This window comes from Pseudorca crassidens, chromosome 2 (genome assembly GCF_039906515.1).
Source record: "Pseudorca crassidens isolate mPseCra1 chromosome 2, mPseCra1.hap1, whole genome shotgun sequence".
Taxonomy (NCBI): Eukaryota; Metazoa; Chordata; class Mammalia; order Artiodactyla; family Delphinidae; genus Pseudorca; species Pseudorca crassidens.
In genome coordinates this window covers 185,519,346-185,539,015 of record NC_090297.1, presented here as the reverse complement: position 1 = coordinate 185,539,015, position 19,670 = coordinate 185,519,346, and the positions used below count along the sequence as shown (strand labels likewise).

The 19,670-nt window shown below is 44.2% G+C and overlaps 1 protein-coding gene and 1 long non-coding RNA gene across 5 annotated transcripts; one reads left to right on the top strand and one right to left on the bottom strand.

Annotated features, from left to right (window-relative positions):
• Positions 1 to 4,876: 4,876 nt before the first annotated feature.
• Positions 4,877 to 13,467, bottom strand: LOC137220213 (uncharacterized). Its single transcript, XR_010941557.1, has 3 exons — positions 11,321 to 13,467; positions 10,725 to 10,786; positions 4,877 to 5,368 (listed from the first exon to the last, which is right to left on the bottom strand). It is a non-coding gene; the product is annotated as an uncharacterized lncRNA (long non-coding RNA).
• On the top strand, positions 13,046 to 18,197 carry CYB5R1 (cytochrome b5 reductase 1). 4 transcript variants are annotated; one of them, XM_067729967.1, is made up of 9 exons: positions 13,046 to 13,158; positions 13,465 to 13,614; positions 13,729 to 13,801; positions 14,321 to 14,427; positions 14,669 to 14,798; positions 15,458 to 15,541; positions 16,419 to 16,504; positions 16,961 to 17,060; positions 17,390 to 18,197. In XM_067729967.1, the coding sequence occupies exons 1-9, from the start codon at positions 13,144 to 13,146 to the stop codon at positions 17,560 to 17,562; spliced, it is 918 nt and encodes a 305-aa protein (XP_067586068.1). In that variant the 5' UTR covers positions 13,046 to 13,143; the 3' UTR covers positions 17,563 to 18,197. The 4 variants fall into 4 exon arrangements, 3 of the variants coding, with proteins under 3 accessions (XP_067586068.1, XP_067586069.1, XP_067586067.1); XR_010941556.1 differs by having other exon boundaries at positions 13,090 to 13,221; positions 15,458 to 15,596; positions 17,390 to 17,427; XM_067729966.1 differs by having other exon boundaries at positions 13,098 to 13,221.
• The last annotated feature ends 1,473 nt before the right edge of the window (positions 18,198 to 19,670 follow it).

Here is a 19,670-nt window from a genome sequence, read left to right as displayed (position 1 = left end):
TAAAAGAGGAAATCGACAGTAAACACAGTAATAATGGGGGAGTTCAACACCTCACTTACACCAATGGACAGATCATCCAAACAGAAAATTAGTAAGGAAACACAAGCTTCAAATGACACAATAGACCAGATAGACTTAATTGATATTTATAGGACATTCAGTCCAAAAAGAGCAGGTTACACTTTCTTCTCAAGTGTGCACGGAATATTCTCCAGGATAGATCACATTTTGGGTCACAAATCAAACCTCAGTAAATTTTAAAAAATTGAAATCATATCAAGCATCTTTTCCAACCACAACACTATGAGATTAGAAATCAATTACAGGGAAAAAAAGTAAAAAACACAAATACATGGAGACTAAACAATACGTTACTAAACTACCAAGAGATCACTGAAGAAATCAAAGAGGACATCAAAAACTACTTAGAGACAAATGACAATGAAAACACGACTATCCAAAACCTATGGGATGCAGCAAAAGCAGTTCTAAGAGGGGAGTTTATAGCAATACAAGCCTACCTCAAGGAACAAGAAAAATCTCAAATAAACAATCTAAACTTACACCTAAAGAACTAGAGAAAGAAGAACAAACAAAACCCAAAGTTAGCAGAAGAAAAGAAATCATACAGATCAGAGCAGAAATAAATGAAATAGAAATTAAAAAAACAGGAAAGATCAATAAAATTAAAAGCTTGTTCTTTGAGAAGATAAACAAAATTGATAAACCATTAGCCAGACTCATCAAGAAAAAGAGGGAGAGGACTCAAATCAATAAAATTAGAAATGAAAAAGGAGAAGTTACAACAGACACCACAGAAATACAAAGCATCCTAAGAGACTACTACAAGCAACTCTATGCCAATAAAATGGACAACCTGGAAGAAATGAACAAATTCTTAGAAAGGTATAACCTTCCAAGACTGAACCAGGAAGAAACAGAAAATATGAACAGACCAATCACAAGTAATGAAATTGAAACTGTGATTAAAAATCTTCCAACAAACAAAAGTCCAGGACCAGATGGCTTCACAGGTGAATTCTGTCAAATATTTAGAGAAGAGCTAACACCCATCCTTCTCAAACTCTTCCAAAAAATTGCAGAGGAATGAACACTCCCAAACTCATTCTGTGAGGTCACCATCACCCTGATACTAAAACCAGACAAAGGTACTACAAAAGAAGAAAATTACAGACCAATATCACTGATGAATATAGATGCAAAAATCCTCAACAAAATACTAGGAAACAGAATCCAACAACACATTAAAAGGATCATACACCATGATCAAGTGGGATTTATCCCAAGGATGCAAGGATTCTTCAGTATACGCAAATCAATCAATGTGATACACCATATTAACAAACTGAAGAAGAAAAACCATATGATCATCTCAATAGATGCAGAAAAAGCTTTTGACAAAATTCAACACTCATGTATTATAAAAACTCTCCAGAAAGTGGGCATAGAGGCAACCTACCTCAACATAATAAAGGCTATATACGACAAACCCACAGCAAACATCATTCTCAATGGTGAAAAACTGAAAGCATTTCCTCTAAGATCAGGAACGAGACAAGGATGCCCACTCTCACCACTATTATTCAGCATCGTTTTGGAAGTCCTAGCCACGGCAATCAGAGAAGAAAAAGAAATAAAAGGAATACAAATTGGAAAAGAAGAAGAAAAACTGTCACTCTTTGCAGATGACATGGTACTATACATAGAGAATCCTAAAGATGCCACCAGAAAATTACTAGATCTAATCAATGAATTTGGTAAAGTTGCAGGGTACAAAATTAATGCACAGAAATCTCTTGCATTCCTATATACTAATGATGAAAAATATGAAAGAGAAATTAAGGAAACACTCCCATTTACCATTGCAACAAAAAGAATAAAATACCTAGGAATAAACCTACCTAGGGAGAAAAAAGACCTGTATGCAGAAAACTGTAAGACACTGATGAAAGAAATTAAAGATGATACCAACAGATGGAGAGATATGCCATGTTCTTGGATTGGAAGAATCAATATTGTGAAAATGACTGTACTACCCAAAGCAATCTACAGATTCAATGCAATCCCTATCAAATTATCAATGGCATTTTAAATTGGTATGGAGACACAAAAGACCCCAAATAGCTAAAGCACTCTTGCAGGAAAAAAATGGAGCTGGAGAAATCAGACTCTTTGACTTCAGACTATACTACAAAGCTACAGTAATCAAGACAATAGGTTACTGGCACAAAAATAGAAACATAGATCAATAGAACAAGATGCAAAGACCAGAGATAAACCCACACACCTATGGTCAACTAATCTATGACAAAGGAGGCAAGGACATACAATGGAGAAAGACAGTTTCTTCAATAAGTAGTGCTGGGAAAACTGGACAACTACATGCAAAAGAATGAAATTAGAACACTCCCTAACACCATACATAAAAATAAACTCAAAATGGATTAGAGACCTAAATGTAAGACCAGACACTATAAAACTCTTAGAGGAAAACATAGGAAGAACACTCTTTGACATAAATCACAGCAAGATCTTTTTTTGACCCACCTCCTTGAGTAATGGAAATAAAAACAAAAAGAAACAAATGGGACCTAATGAAACTTCAAAGCTTTTGCACAGCAAAGGAAACCATAAACAAGACAAAAAGACAACCTTCAGAATGGGAGAAAATATTTGCAAACGAATCAATGGACAAAGGATTAATCTCCAAAATATATAAAGAGCTCATGCAGCTCAATATTAAAAAAACAAACAACCCAATCCAAAAAATGGCCAGAAGACCTAAATAGACATTTCTCCAAAGAAGACATACAGATGGCCAAGAAGCACATGAAAAGCTGCTCAACATCACTAATTATTAGAGAAATGCAAATCAAAACTACAATGAGGTATCACCTCACACCAGTTAGAATGGGCATCATCAGAAAATCTACAAACAACAAATGCTGGAGAGGGTGTGGAGAAAAGGGAACCCTCTTGCACTGTTGTGGGAATGTAAATTGATACAGCCACTATGGAGAACAGTATGGAGGTTCCTTAAAAAACTAAAAATAAAATTACATATGATCCAGCAATCCCACTACTGGGCATATACCCAGAGAAAACCATAATTCAAAAAGACACATGCACCCCAATGTTCCTTGCAGCACTATTTACAATAGCCAGGTCCTGGAAGCAATGTAAATGCCCATCGACAGACGAATGGATAAAGAAGATGTGGTATATATATACAATGGAATATTACTCAGCCATAAAAAGGAACGAATCTGGGTCACTTGTTGAGACGTGGATGGATCTAGAGACTGTCATACAGAGTGAAGTAAGTCAGAAAGAGAAAAACAAATATCGTATATTAACGCATATATGAGGAACCTAGAAAAATGGTTCAGATGAACCGGTTTGCAGGGCAGAAATTGAGACACAGATGTAGAGAACAAACGTATGGACACCAAGGGGGGAAAGCCGTGGGGGCGGGGGGCGTGCTGAATTGGGCGATTGGGATTGACATGTACACGCTGATGTGTATAAAACTGATGACTAATAAGAACCTGCTGTATACAAAAATAAATAAAATTTAATTTAATTTTTTTTAAAAGTTACAGAACTCTAAAGGTGATTTTACCATGTGTAAATTATATCTTAATTTACAAAAGGGAAAAATCCACAGTGAGATACCAGCACACATCTGCTAGAATGGTTAAAACCGAAGGACTGAAATACCAGGTGTTGCCAAAGATGTGGATGAGCGTTGCTGGTGGGAATGCAAAGTGGTGCAGCCAGTCTGCAAAACAGCCTGGCCGTTTCTTACAAAAGTAAATCTGTACCTACCACACAAACCAGCCGTCCCACTCTTACTTACCCAAAAACTTGCCCATGAATTTTTAGAGCAGCTTTATTCATTGTAGCCAAAAGCTGAAACAACTCAAATGTTCATCAGAAGTCATAAAGAGATTAACATAAATAAATTGTAGACAAGGCAAACTATACTGATATAAACCGTATCAGTGGTTTTCTGGGACTGGGGATTGGGGGGGCCAGGGGAGGACAGAGATTGACTGTAAAGGACCACAAAGCAGCTTTCTAGGGGGACAGGACTGTTCTATATCCTGAGGATGGTAACGGTGGTTCTATAACTGCAAACATTTGTTAAAATTCAATGAACTGTATGCTAAAAATGGTTTGTAAGTTATATGTCAATAAAGCTGACTTTAAAACTAAAAAAATAATAATAAATTATTCTCTTCAAAATGCCATGGTTTAGGCACAAGTTTAGAAAACCATCCCTGAGAAATAGGGATGTAGAGAAACCTAATTTATCATAGAGATGGTGCTGCAAATGCCTGGGGAGAGCAAACAGCATGAGGATGCGTAGTCATCCACATGAGAAGCTAGGATGACTGAAACCCTAACACACGTTCCTACTGAAAACTCCATCCTGCAAAACTCCATCCTCCTGTGTGTTCTTCTCCAAGAAGAACACACAGGAGACCATCATTATGACCTCAGAGCTGGGGGGAGGAGAGACGATGTGATACTATTCGCAGCGTAGTAAAGATAGGTCAGTGGGACTACATAGAGTAAAACTAGCCTCAGGCTTACACAGTTACTGGATTTTGACAAGATGCCAAGGTAATTCAGAAGGCAAGGGAAGCTGTTTTCCAAAAATGGTGCCGAAACAACTGGATATCAGTGCAAAAAAAATGAACCTCAACCCCTACCTCACTCCATATGCAAATATGAATTTGAGATGAACGCAGACCTAAAGGTAAAAACTAACACTATATTCTGCACAGTGAAGGAAACATCAACAAAATGAAAAGGCAGCCTACTGAATAGAAAATGTTTATTTGCAAGATATTTATCTGATAAGGGGTTAATATCCAAAATATATAAGGGACTCACTGAACCCCATAGCAGAAAAAAATAGCCCAATTAAAAGTGGACAAAGGACCTTTATAGACATTTCTCAAAAGAAGACATACAAGTGACCAACAGGTACATGAAAAGATACTCAATGTCACTAATCATCAGGGAAAATCAAACCAAAACCACTATGAGATATCACCTCACTTCTGTTAGAATTGCTTTCACTAAATTTTTTTTTTAAGGTAAGCGTTGGTGAGGATGTGGGGAAGAGTGAACGCTTGTACACGGTTGGTGGGAACATAAATTAGCACAGCCATTATGGGAGTTCCTCAAAAAATTAAAAATAGAACTAACTTCTGATCCAGCAATCCCACTTCTTGGTACTTATATATCCAAAGGAATTGGAATCAGGTTATCCAAAATACGTCTGCGCTCCCATGTTCACAGCAGCACTCTTCACAATGCCAAGGCAGGAAACAACCTAAATGTCCATTGACAGAGGAATGGATAAAGAAGATGTAGTATATAAAGGTATACAGTGAAGTATTGTGCAGCCTTTAAACAGGTGGAAATCCTGCCATTTGTGACAACATGGATGAACTGGGAGGACATTATGCTAAGTGAAATAAGCCAGACACAGAAAGACAAACATTGCATGATCTCATTTATGTGTAAAATCTAAAATAATGAAACTCAGAGAAGCAGAGTAGAATGTTGATTGCCAGGGGCCGGGGGAAGGGAGAAGTGCGGAGATCTTATCAAAGGATGTGAAGATTCATAAGATTTGGGGATCTAATGCACAGCAATGTGACTATAGTTAACAATGCTGTATTTTATACATGAAATTTGCTAAGAGGGTAGGTCTTAAGGGCCTTAAGATTAATAACAAAAGAAAGAAAACAAAAGAAGAGAAGAGAAGAGAGAGAAGGAAGGAAAGAAGGAAATGGTAACCATGAGAGGTGATGGGTATGTTATTTAGATTGTGGTGATTATTTCACAATGTAAGTGTGTATCAAAATATCAAGTTGTACCCTTAAAACATATATAATTTTTATTTGTCAGCTGTACCTCAATAAAGCTGCGGGGAGAAACAAAAATTGTAAAGCTTCTAGAAAGAAACATAAGAGAATATCTTTGCAACCCTGTAGTATACAATATTTCTTAAACAGGGTTTTAAAAATCACTGACCATAAAAGGAAAAAGTAATAAATTGTACATCAAGGTTACACAAAACTGTTAATTCAAAAAAATGTTCTAGATCTTCTCTAACCATCCTAACTTCAATACAAAACTTTTAATAGTTTTTGTTTGTTTGCTTTTTTGTTTTTTGGTTCCCAGAGGAGAAAGAGGGAGGGAAAAGAGAGCAAAAATTGGGAGAAGATTCAAAGTGGGGAGGAGAAAAGTTTTTAGTTCAAAAAGTTATGCCCTGTTAGAAGGCTACAGTTTTTAGATAGATGGCCTTGTCAAAACAACACTATTATGGATAAAGAAAATGTGATAAAGAAATAGATAGGGGCTTCCCTGGTGGCGCAGTGGTTCGGGGTCCGCCTGCCTATGCAGGGGACGCGGGTTCATGCCCCGGTCCGGGAAGATCCCACATGCCGCAGAGCGGCTGGGCCCGTGAGCCATGGCCGCTGGGCCTGCGCGTCCCGAGCCTGTGCTCTGCAACGGGAGAGGCCACAACAGCGAGAGGCCCGCGTACGAAAAAAAAAAAAAAAACCATAAATGAAGGGACTTCCCTGGTGGCATAGTGGATAAGGCTCCGCGCTCCCAATGCAGGGGGCCCAGGTTCGATCCCTGATCAGGGAAGTAGATCCCACATGCATGCCACAACTAAGGAGCCTACCTGCTACAACTAAGACCTGGTGCAACCAAATAAATAAATATTTAAAAAAAAAAAAAACAACATAAATGAGGAGGTTTGTAGTCTTTTTTTTTTAATATATTCTTTTTTGTTTTAATTTATTTTATTTATTTATCTTTGGCTGTGTTGGGTCTTTGTTTCTGCACAGGCTTTCTCTAGTTGCAGAGAGCGGGGACTACTCTTCACTGCGGTGCGCGGGAGTCTCATTGCGGTGGCTTCTCTTGTTGCAGAGCAGGGCTGTAGGTGCGCGGGCTTCAGTAGTTGTGGTGCGTGGGCTCAGTAGTTGTGGCTCGTGGGCTCTAGATCTTAGTTGCTCCGCAGCATGTGGGATCTTCCCAGACCAGGGCTCGAACCTGTGTCCCCTGCATTGGCAGGCAGATTCTTAACCACTGCACCACCAGGGAAGCCCTGTAGTCTTTTTTTGGTTTTGAAATATTTCCTAAATTTAAACTTATGAAAGAAATCTTTGAATATAACTAATTGTCTCTCACTGGGATATTTATTCTCCCAATTCATTAGAAACAGAATAACATCATGGGATACCATGTATACATCTAAGAGAGATAAAAATTCCCATGTTCCATGCATTTTGTGTTGACCAGTAAAATGAAAGCAAAGTCTTAGGGTGAGGTTTCCGTTTAAAAATTCCAATAAGGGCTTTTTCAGCTGACAAAAACCTTTTTTGCATTGGCCTGGTAATTCTTTACCTTGTTATTTTGCCATGGCTCTCAATCAGACGCTATGTATATATTTGTTCAGCTGTTCTAGTTGTCTTCACTGAGAAGTTTCAAATTACCTAGATTGCTATTCTAAAAACACTTTTATGTACGACTTGAAGAGATCTTCAAGACACAACCGTTAAATGCAAACACTCAGGCTTCAATACAGTAGATTCATTACAAAATTATTAATTAATGCAAAAAAAATCTACACATTTCTGTTCAGTGTAATTACAAATAAAGAAACTACAGAAGATTCTGTTACTGGTGGTTTGTCTGACTATGAACCCTATAAAAACTCTCCTGATTAAAACAACTAAATATGCTACACATAACACTTAAAAGCCATTGTTATGTGGATCACTGGAATGAAAACAATATGAGAAATTCTCAGAGACCAAAAAGTTAAACAAAACTAGGACTCCAGATAGGTAAATAAGGCCTGAAGCTGGCTTTTGTCCTGAGGGAATTAGTCAAGTGCCTGTGACACTGGGCTGAGCAGGGTGCAAGGGACGGGAAAAGGTCAGGATAACCTAGGATTTCAAGATACGGGAGACAACCACGTAAAGACGCAACAGCAAGGGCTGCACATTCAACAGAGAGAACTAGGGAAAAATACACACCACTGAACGGGACAGAAACAAAATCTACTAGAGGGGAAAATACCTCCCCTGATATTCCCAAATACAAGCTGTCCCTTGTGTAGATTTGCAGCCACCTGAATCAACACTACGAGGTGATCTCAGAAATCTCCAGCCAAGATAATATTTTCAATTGGCCACCACTCAAGTTGGTAATTTCCACCAAGATGCCCGGAAAAGGCAAATACAAATCTTTTGAAGCATTTAGGACTCAAAGAATCCTCACAAAGTTCTGAAGAATAGAAGCTCATAGTAAAAAAAAAAAAAAAAATCGCAAAACACACAAGGAAATAAGACACCATAGTGAGAACCAGAAGAAAAAAAATCATTATTGTATTAACTTCAAATATTAGGTTAAAATATTCACGTTAAATTTCTAGGATAACTCCAAAGGCTAGAAAGAGTGTTTACTGCCAAAACCAGAGAGAGGGAGAGAAAAAAAAAAAAGTAATGAGAAAGAAAAGAAAAATTCAACCAGGTCTCCTGAAAGGCAAAAAGAGAGAGAGAAAAAAGAAAAGTAGAAGATACTTGATGTAATAGCATAAATTCATAAATATAAATATTACCTGATAGATGAAAATGAACCAAACTCATTAGCTAAAAAAGATTGTCTTAATTTAAAAAAATATACAGCTTTTCCTATTTATAAGAGATAACAGAAAACCTAATAGAGAGATAACCTAATAACAGAAAAGAGATAACCTAATAGAGATAACCTAATAACAGAAAAGAGATAACCTAATAACAGAAAAGCTGGAAGAAACAGCATGGAAAAAAGATATACCTGGCTAATACAACTAAAATAAATGATATCCGACAAGACAGACATTAAGGGGGAGAAAAAAAGAGGCATCACCAGAGATAAAGAAGATCGAGACATATCTTAGGGGTTGCTTGATGAAAGATGAACCTTATTAGGGAGCTAAAACAATGTATTTAACTGTAGACTTTACCTCAAGGAGACAAAATTAGTATTAACAAAACACCCAAGGAGAAATTGCTAAATTCACCATCGTAGTGGGAGATTCTATCATATCTCAGTAACTGATAGATCTACAATGCTCTCCCCAGCCAAAAAACAAAATTAGTAAGGTTGGAATACAATCAACCAGCTTGATCCAATGGGCACATATAGAACATTGCATCCTTTATAATTTTTTTAAAGGCATACATGGAACATACATGAAAATTGACTGGGAAGCATCTCAACAAGTCCCAAAGAATTGAAGCGACACCCCAAGTTCACTGACAACAATACAATTAGCTTCTAACCTACCTGTTTTCTAAATTAATGATGAAAAGAAAGATTTTTAAACCCATATTTTTTAACATACACACATATTTCTAAATAATTCATAAGCTAAAGAAAAATAGTAATGGAAGTTAGAAAATATTTAGAACTGAACCATAATGGAATTACTAATAGGAAACGTTGGGTCATGCAGTTAATCCTGTTCTTGAAGGAAATTTATAGGCTTAAGTGAAAATAAGTGAGACTATAAATTATAAAATAAAGAAGACTAAAAATTAAAAAGGTAAGCATCCATCATAAGAATTTAGTAAACTAGAAGAAACAAAAAGCAATGAAAATATAAGGAAAGAAATCTTCAATATAGGCTGAATTTAATGGCATATGAAGAAACATAATGAAGAGAAAGAAATGGCAAGCCACGCAGTGGGAGGAGTATTGTAGTACATAGAACAAGGAACGTCCACCCAGAAATGTATAAAGAACTAGTACAGATGAATGAGAAAAAGGCAGGCAACCCAGTGGGCCAAAAACTTCAACAAGGAACTTTGCAAAAGAAGAAGCATTTCAAAAGGAGCTCATCTCATTTCTCCTCAGGGAACAGCAAATAAAAATTTAAATGGCTAAAACTAAAAAGACTGAAGTGCCACATGTTGGAAAGGATGTATCAGAGAACAAGGATTGGTAAACTATGGCCCATGGACCAAACACAGTCCACCAACTGCTTTGCAAACACAGCTGTATCGGAGCACGGCCATGATCAACTGTCTATACATTGTCTAGGACCGCTTTCATGCTGCAAGGCCAGAGTTGAATAGCAGCCACAGAGGCTGTATAGTTCACAAAATCTAGACTATTTACTGTCTGGCCCTTTACAGAAATATTTGTCAACTTCTGATGTGGAAAAGCAAGACTTCTCATCACTACTGGTGGAAGTGCAAACCGGCCCAATCACTTTAGGAAACTGTTTGCAGAATCCACTGCATCAAATATCGTGCACCTGACGACGGGGCAATCCCATTCCTAGGTAAACACTCATTCAAGTACCTGTGCCCCAGGAAACATGTACGACAGCGTATACAGGAGCATTATTTGTAATGGTCACAAATTGGAGGCAACCCAAATGAACGTCAGTAGTACACCGGGTAAATAAATTTGATCTAATCATACAACGGAACACTACTCAGCAATGAAAATGAATAAACTACTCTCACAACAATACGGATAAATCTCACAAACATAACGCAAAAAAGAAGCTAGATACAAAAGACCACATACTGTACGATCCCATTTATATAAATTCCTAAAAGAGGCAAAACTAAGAGTCACCTCCACATTATTTGAGGCCAAAACCCAAGTCTTACCTACTGTGGAAGTTTCTCCCTACAGTCACTTTGCTCAAAGGAGAAGCCAAGAAGAAAGTCACCTAAGAGAAAAATCAGTGGGACACAGAGACAATCAATGTCCTTCAGAGTCACATATATAGTTGTTTTAATCAGGAGAGTTTTTATAGGGTTCATAGTCAGACAAACCACCAGTAACAGAATCTTCTGTAGTTTCTTTATTTGTAATTACACTGAACAGAAATGTGTAGATTTTTTTGCATTAATTAATAATTTTGTAATGAATCTACTGTATTGAAGCCTGAGTGTTTGCATTTAACGGTTGTGTCTTGAAGATCTCTTCAAGTCGTACATAAAAGTTTTTTTAGAATAGCAATCTAGGTAATTTGAAACTTCTCAGTGAAGACAACTAGAACAGCTGAACAAATATATACATAGCGTCTGATTGAGAGCCATGGCAAAATAACAAGGTAAAGAAGAATTACCAGGCCAATGCAAAAAAGGTTTTTGTCAGCTGAAAAAGCCCTTATTGGAATTTTTAAACGGAAACCTCACCCTAAGACTTTGCTTTCATTTTACTGGTCAACACAAAATGCATGGAACATGGGAATTTTTACCTTTCTTAGACGTATACATGACTGAGAAGGGTGGTTGTCTCAGGAGGCTGGAATTAGGGGGCTCTTCTGAGCCTGGAGCTTCACCACGCATTGTCCAGTCTGGTGAAGACCATTCTGAGCTGGCCTGGAACATGGCTGGATGGTGGCGGATGGGGCCACGTGCAGGCCTGGGCAGGAATCAGGTGACTTCTCTGGTGGGTAGGCTGGAGGTCAGTGCTCGTCACCTAAGCAGTGTCCTTTGGGTCACTTGGGGGTGTCTCTCTGTGTCCAAATCCAGACTGGAGAGTCTGGACGGCCTCCCAGAACAGTCTCTGAGTACTTTTCTGTGGGTCTGTAAGGGGTTGCGTATCAGCTTATTTGAGGGATTTTGGCAATCCTGGATGAGGATCTACTACCTGTTTTTGTAAGTAAAATTTTATTAGAACGTAGTAACTTTTATTCATTTACGTATTATCTATGGCTGCTTTCATGCTACAACAGCAAAGCAGAATAATTGTTACACAGGCCGTATGCCACCAAAATATTTACCATCTGACCCAAACAGAAAAAGGTTGCCAACTCAGACACACACAGAGCGAAGACCATGTGAACGCACAGTGAGAAGAAGACGGTTATCTACAGGCTAGGGAGAGAGGCCTCAGGAGAAATCAAGAGCAAACGTCAGGGTTTCCCTGGTGGCGCAGTGGTAGAGAGTCCGCCTGCCGATGCAGGAGACACAGGTTCGTGCCCCGGTCCGGGAAGATCCCACATGCCGCGGAGCGGCTGGGCCCGTGAGCCATGGCCGCTGAGCCTGCGCTTCCGGAGCCTGTGCTCCGCAACGGGAGAGGCCACAACAGTGAGGGGTCCGCGTACCGCAAAAAAAAAAAAAAAAAAGAGCAAACGTCAACCAGGCTGGGAACTGGGTATGAGAGGGAATGGGCATCTCGGCCGATGTGTGGCTCCTGGCCCTCAGCATCTGTTACCGTCTCCTCCTGTCCCCCGCCTCTGCTGCCAGCAGGGCTCAGCTCGAATCTCTAGCTGGGCATCATCACTGTCTGCAGAGAGTCATTGTAGCAGCTGACATCTGTTGAGTGTTTTGTTCTATGACAGGCCACATGTTAAGCACATTACATGCCTCATAGCACTTATCTATCGGTAGACAGGAATCAGAAAGAAGTTGAGGAAGTCGTCCAGGTTCTGATTCAGTCCAGTCTGCCCCCAAAGCCAGGTCTTTGGCCCCGGGGGCTGGAGAACCCAGATCCAGATGAGAAGTTTGATCTGGACCCAAAAGGAGCTCCTGAATGAGCCTGATGGCATGAGGGCCTGGCCATGTGAGCAAAACCAGTCACGGAAGCAGGAAATGAAGATGCCACTGTCATTCCCGAGGAGACTTGGCCAGCCTGTGAATCCTCTGGTTGAAAGTCTGCCCTTTGAAGAACTAACGTGACAACACAATGATCAGTTTCAGGCCCTCCTGCTCTACTTTGAGCTTGTCTCTCTCTGAACGCCAGATTCCTCCCTGCTAAGCAATTTGCAGACTTGGAGATTTCCAGTTCCAGCTTGGTGTGGTTCTACGTTTGACAGGACTCCCTCCCTGTTCGACGCTAAGTGGTCTTAGTAGCAGGAACAGAAGGCTGGGGAGGAGGGTCTGGAGCTGCAGCCCCTCCTTGTAGGAGTACCTGGCAGCCGAGTCCGGAGGAAAGAGGTGGGGCGCGGAGTGACCCCGCCCCTACCGGGCCCCGCCCAGCCATGCCCCGCCCCTCCATGCCCCGCCTCCTGCCCGCCCCGCGGCGCATTGTGGGATCTGGGCGCTGGCTGCGAGGTGGAGGACGCGGCTCTTGAAGATGGGGTTGCAGACGGTGAGACCCTCGCTCCGTATCCCGCACCAGGGGACTCCGCCCCTTCTGGTTCCCGGCACTCAGGTCCGGACCAGGGGCTCTCACCGCCGACCCCGCCCCGCAGGGCTTTACACCCGCCCTGGATGCCGGGGTCTCGGTACCGCACGCTCGGGCTGGGGACCCCACCCAGGCTGCCCCCTGAGCTCGGCTTGCTCCTGCGCTGGAGTTCGGGGTCGCCACCCGGGGTGCAGGTCGTAGGGGCCCGTCACCGCCCACGCCCTGGGCTCTTCCCCGGCGCGACGGTCACGCTGCCCCCTCTGCCCGCAGAGCCCAGTCCTGCTGGCCTCCCTGGGGGTGGGGCTGCTGACTCTGCTCGGCCTGGCTCTGGGCTCCTACCTGGTGCGGAGGTCCCGCCGGCCGCGGATCACGCTCCTGGACCCCAATGAGAAGTACCTGCTGCGACTGCTAGACAAGACAGTGAGTTGTGGAGTAGCGGAGGGGACCTGAGTTCCGCTCGGCTGTGGTTGGGATGCCCCGGGGAGTTGGCGACACCAGACCTGCCTGGTGAGACGCTTGTCATCCATCCTCCAGACCGTGAACCACAACACCAAGAGGTTCCGCTTTGCCCTGCCCACCGCCCACCACGTTCTGGGGCTGCCTGTGGGTAAGAACTGCGGCGTGGGCTCCTTTCCCTGGTATTCTAATAGGGTGAGCCCCCTTCTGGGGTCTCCTGAAACGCGCTGCTTCAGTCTTGTGCCTCCCCACCCCATCACCCTTTCCACACCAGGCTGCGTATCCTCCAGGCTGTGAGGTGCCCTGGGCCACTCTAGGGTGTGGCTTCTGTGCCCCCAGACATCTTCAACTCTCAGCAGTCCTCCCTCCTTCCTGCAGGATTTGCTTATATCCCCGCTGAGCAAGCACTAATCTTTTCCCCATTGCCCAGACCCTCAACTCACTGCTAAGGTCCTGGGCAGTCATTGATAAGAATCTCAGCAGAGGGGAGTTTATGAGGGATCCAGCTGGGGGCTCAAAGGGGTGAATCCTCCCTGCTTGGTTGCTCACTGGGACCCCAGCACGGAGCAAGACGCTTCTGTCCTCTCAAACCTCCCAGATTATTTTGAAAGGTAACAGGAATGCAGCACCTCCACAGGAGTCCTTATGTAGCTCTGCACGTGGTCCCCAGGCCAACATGTCTACCTCTCTGCCCGGATCGATGGCAGCCTGGTCATCAGGCCGTACACTCCCATCACCAGCGATGAGGACCAAGGCTATGTGGATCTTGTCATCAAGGTAAGAAGGTTGGAAGGAGCCCCAGGAGCCCCTTATCCTCCTCCCTCTGGGACCTGTAGAAACTTCCAAGATGTGTTTGATAGGAGGAGATGCGTGTCCTTTGTGGACATGAAGGAAGTATGTGGAATGGGAAGAGAGAGCATGTGTGTCATCCCTGCCCTGCTTCAGGCAGGTTCAGTCAACAGGGGGCTCAGAAACCAGGGACATTCCAAACAAAGTACTTTCCATTCTGTCTTATCAGGTCTACCTGAAGGGTGTGCACCCCAAATTTCCTGAGGGGGGAAAGATGTCTCAGTACCTGGATAGCCTGAAGACTGGGGACATGGTGGAGTTTCGGGGGCCAAGTGGGTTGCTCACTTACGCTGGGAAAGGTAACGGCCTAGCTCCCACGTCTCCGGTGCCCGGCGTCCTCTCCACACGGTGTGGTTCTGTGTGTCCATGTGTGTGTGTGCACGTGGGTAAAGGCCAGCTGCCCCTCCTGTAAACACAGCCCTGACGTTATAGAAAGGCGTGTTCCTCAGCCCCTCTTGACACAGGGATCTGTTCTCCATCCACATGAATTCACCCACTGTGACAGCCCTGGAGATGACTAATGCAAACGCGGGCCTCTCTTTCTCTCTGCCCCTCAGGCCGAGCTATGCAGAGAGCCAGAGATTACGTTCAGCCCTTCCAGTGGGAACAGCTGGGTGCATTAGCAAGCCTGGGAGCTGCTCTGTGCCACTTGGGAAAATAGATTCACACCTGGCCTCATGCCTGTCGCCCTGAGCAGGGAGTGACCCTCTGTGGGAGTTAGCTTATGACTCACTGTGTGTTCCTAAACTGACTCGCAGCTCATAATATGGGACAGACAGTCCTGGCCCCATTGCCCCTGAAGTGTCTTGTTGTCAGGGCTGGCTCAACACCTAAGCTCCAGGATCAGATTCCACAGCAGCTGCAGAACTGGCCTGGGACGTATTTTCGATTTTGCATTTGTTTACTTAGTTTCCTGAATTGACTGTTCTTTCACCCCTCTCTCCACTCGACTTCTCAGGGATGTTTAGCATTCAGCCCAACAAAAAGTCTCCACCAGAACCGCGAGTGGCCAGGAAACTGGGAATGATTGCCGGCGGCACAGGTTCTTGTCCCCTGCTCCCTCCCACCATTGTGACTGTTGCCGTGGCAGCTTCCAGGTGACCCTCAGAAGGTTTGGTAATCATGGCCAGACTTAATCAGGGCATTCCCAGCAATGCCTAGAGCTCCCCAGTTGCTGCAAAACAAAATCATAATGAGGTAGAAACCCCCCAAAATCTATTTTAACTGACAGAATGAGAGAAACAAATCATGTGGGCTCTCCGGAGACCTCAGATGGAATGAATCTAATAAATTTTAGGTGAGAACAGAGAAGCAGCTAAGAATAGGACAGTGGAGAAGACAGAAAATTAACATTGGACATTTCCCTATGTTAGACACTCTGCTGGACTCTGTATGTGTCTATGACATAGGTACAAGCCTTCCCATTTTACGGATGGGAACACAGAGGTTCAGAGAGGTTGAATCATTTCCACATGGGTAGAGGCAGGGTTAGTGTGCAGCTCTGCTCAGTTCCAAAGCACGTGCACTTAACCTGCATGTCCAGGGCTCCAGGCATCTCAGCATTGAATCAGTAGGTACTTGCAGTCATCTGTGATACTGGAGCCTTAGCCTCCAAGGGACTTCCAGAGAGTCTTGGATTGGTTCCTTAGAAGGATTTCAGCAATATGAATTTATGTGAATTTTGAGCACGTGACCACAATTCACCTACAAGATATGAATTTTAGTGAGTTTGGGGTAAAGGGCCTATCTGTCCAGAAACGTAGGTGCTGTGAAGACACGGGGAGTGTAGAGAATTAGGACACAAAGGAAAACAGAGTGAAGGGGTGAGTGAGTAGAATTAAGATGAAAGGGTTGGGCAGCTAAGGAGCAGGGATGGGGAGGGTGGCCACCGCATCTCACCGTGGGGCATCTGTGTGCAGGAATCACCCCAATGCTGCAGCTGATCCAGGCCATCCTGAAAGACCCAGAAGATCCAACCCAGTGCTTTCTGCTTTTTGCCAACCAGGTTGCGTTGCTTTTCTCAGTCCTGGGACTTCAGAGGTATGGTACCAACGGGCAAAACGAGCCCAGTGCCTGGCTCAGCCTCTGGCCAAGGCCTCCCTGCGGGTAGAGGGTCCTCTTCCACAATAAGGAGGACAGAGCACTGAGCCACATTCCCTCCCTGGCCCGCAAGGAAAGAAAAAAAGAAAACATTTAAGGAGTCTAGTCCTGAGTATAGAAACTTGCTCCTTGAGTCTCCTTTGTTAAATATTCTGTCTTTATTCCTTCATACTGTGTAAATAAAGGCTGTTCCCCTCTCCCTCCCCTCATCCTAGCTCCCTAAAACCCTCGCTTATTCCCTAGAACTTCAATTTTCTTTTTCTTTCCTGGTTGGAAAGTTGTTACAGCAGAGAACTTTATGTTGTTGTGCTTAGGAACCTGAGAAGGTTCCTAAAGACTTTGCTTCTCCTCTTCATTTCAGACTGAAAAGGACATAATCTTACGGGAGGACTTAGAGGAGCTGCAGGCCCGACACCCCGACCACTTTACGCTCTGGTTCACTCTGGATCACCCCCCAGAAGGTACCCTCCCCATTTCTGGACATCCCCAAATCAGGGCCTCGCCCATCTGTGGGTTCTGGTTTCAGTGAAACCGACCCTGCCCGACACTGCCAAACTCTGAGCTCATGGACACAGTGGTCTCCTGGACTCTTCCCCGCGGTTCCTGTTTACCGGGTGGGTGCAGGGCTGGCCGTGCCGCTGAAGCAGGCTGAGTAGACCCGTCCAGCTGCCGCTACAGTTCTGTACCCTCTCAGGAGCCTTTCTGGACTGCCACCACCCCACCCCGGCCCCGCACTGCACCCCACTGCCAGCATGGATCTGGAGTGTCATTCTCTCCTCTCCCCATGCAGATTGGGCCTACAGCAAGGGCTTTGTGTCTGCCGACATGATCCAGGAGCACCTGCCCGCCCCAGGGGAGGATGTGCTGCTGCTGCTCTGTGGGCCACCCGCGATGGTGCAGCTGGCCTGCCACCCCAACTTGGACAAACTGGGCTACTCGCAAAGGATGCGGTTTACCTACTGAGCATCCCCTCACTTCCCTGGTCCCACTGCCGGCACTTGCCCCCAGTCAGCCCTCAAATGCTATAAGCCCTAGATGCCCTTCCCGACAGTGTCAGCCTTTTCGTCTTTCTCCGGAGCTGGAATCTGGATGGTCCCTGCGGGAACAACATCCTTATAGCCGTGGAAGAGGGCCAAAGCCGAGTCATCTCCTGGAAGACTCCCCAGTCTCCCTGTGATGAAACATCCAGGTCAGGCTCAAGGAGCAGACTCTTCCATGGGTCAGAAAGAAGGGAGCATGTACATTTGTTCCAAGACTGGCCAGTTCCTTCGTGGCATCACACTCTTCTTTGTGTCTGTGGTTAGAGCAACCTGTTTAATGGGTTTGATTGAACATTTGGTGCTTAACCCATAGCAGACTGTGTGTGCGGTGGGGGGTGCAGACTTAGAAAGCTAATCTTTTAGAGGCAACAGGAGAGGAGGAGATGGTCTCTTCAGACCTCAGAGAAAGGGATCTGAAAGATGTGTTTGTGTGTCTGTCTCCCTCTGCCCCTGCCGAGGCTGGAGGGAAAGGGCTCCCCACGATCTAAGACTGTTACTGTGGCAGAAACCTCTGGCTTATGCAAATAAATGGGGCTAAGGCCCTTGTGTTCTACCGAAGCGGTGGTTGTGTCTGGGGTCCTTTTTTCCAAGGCTATTCACGCCTGAGAATCTTGGGAGGAAGGGTTTCCCAGCACAGAATTTCCCCCGGGTCTTCCAAAGAACCTTTGAGCGGTTGTACCCTGTGCTGAAATGTGAGCCGCCACCAAACTCCACACTCATCTTAGCAGCTGTCTCTGCAGAGCCAGAAGCTCAGCTTCTCCCTGGAGAACTTCTAAGGTGGAGGAAGGAGAATACAAGTGAGAGGGAAGCTTTTGGAGCCCAGGTGCTGTGAAGACCCCTCACAGTGGTCCTTGGTTTGGCCACTCCTTCCCTCCTTCCTTCTCTTGGCCCTTTCTTCACTGCATTTATCCTTCAGGGTACCTGGCAAATAAGTCAAGGTATTGTCTTTCTATTTGGAAGAGAAGCCTTGTCCTCTAAAAAGTAACCTGACACCACCAGCCCTAGCCAGACTGGTTGGTGCCTGGACAGAGTTGGCCCCCAGGTACATCTGTCCTGACCGCCCTTCTCCTGCTCCAACAACCTGGCCCAGTCCACTCCCTCCCAGCGTCACACCAGAGCCACCTCTTCAGATCTTCTCTTAGTCACACTGGAACAGAACAATGCATCAGGTCAGGAGGAAGGTCGGCATTGTTTTTCTGCATGGAACTGTGTACTGCTTCCCCTGGGGCCCCTGGAAGAAAGGCTTATGGACGCTCCCCAGGGTAGAACCATCACTAAATTGTGTTACTGGTATTCCATCAGACATGTCTTGATCAGCTGGTGTGTGTGTGTACTGGGCTCTGTGAGACACACTCGGCTACCTCACCTCCAAAAAGGAAAATCTTGCCTAGGGTTGTTGGGCTCACACAGTGAAGCAGCCCAGCAAAGAGAATTTCCCACACAGAAGCTCATTCCTTGTCTCGCACGGGTTCCTGCCTTATCCACTCAATATACAAACATTAAGGACCTGCCACATGCCAAGCACTGTGCTAGGTCCTGAGGATTCAACCATGACCAAGACTGTTCTTAGACCCCAAACAACTCATCGTCTAGAGTAAGACAGCGATAAATAATTACAACACAGTGTGGTTAATACAAGGTGCAGATGGGAAGGGTTTGGAAAAGATTCTGAGAAGGAGGAAGAGAAGAAAAAAAGTTTTTTAGTTAACAGCCTCGTAGCAGGCGCTGTGCTAAATGATCATTGTGTAATTGAATCCTTATTATAATCCTGTGAGTCTGAGATTAAGGATATGCAGAAGGTCATACAGCTGGTCAGTGGCTGGCAGAGCCTGAATATGAAGCTAGGATTGTCTCAATCCAAAGCCAAACCTAGAACTGGGAATTGTAAGTTGCTTGGATCCTTTGGCAGAGAATGGGGGCATGAGCAATCCAACAGAAAGACCAGCATGTGCAAAAGCCTGAGGAGCAGAAGAGAAGTTCACATTTGGAGAACCAGGCAAGTTCATTGAGGCCCAAATGCCAGAGGGAAAG

What these genes read in the sequence shown, in the direction of transcription:
- CYB5R1 (XM_067729966.1), top strand. Translation starts at nt 13,144, where the DNA reads ATGGGGTTGCAGACGGTGAGACCCTCGCTCCGTATCCCGCACCAGGGG. An exon ending in TTCTGGTTCCCGGCACTCAG is followed by an intron (nt 13,222 to 13,464) that starts GTCCGGACCAGG and finishes CTCTGCCCGCAG; the next exon opens with AGCCCAGTCCTGCTGGCCTC. An exon ending in ATGTGGATCTTGTCATCAAG is followed by an intron (nt 14,428 to 14,668) that starts GTAAGAAGGTTG and finishes CTGTCTTATCAG; the next exon opens with GTCTACCTGAAGGGTGTGCA.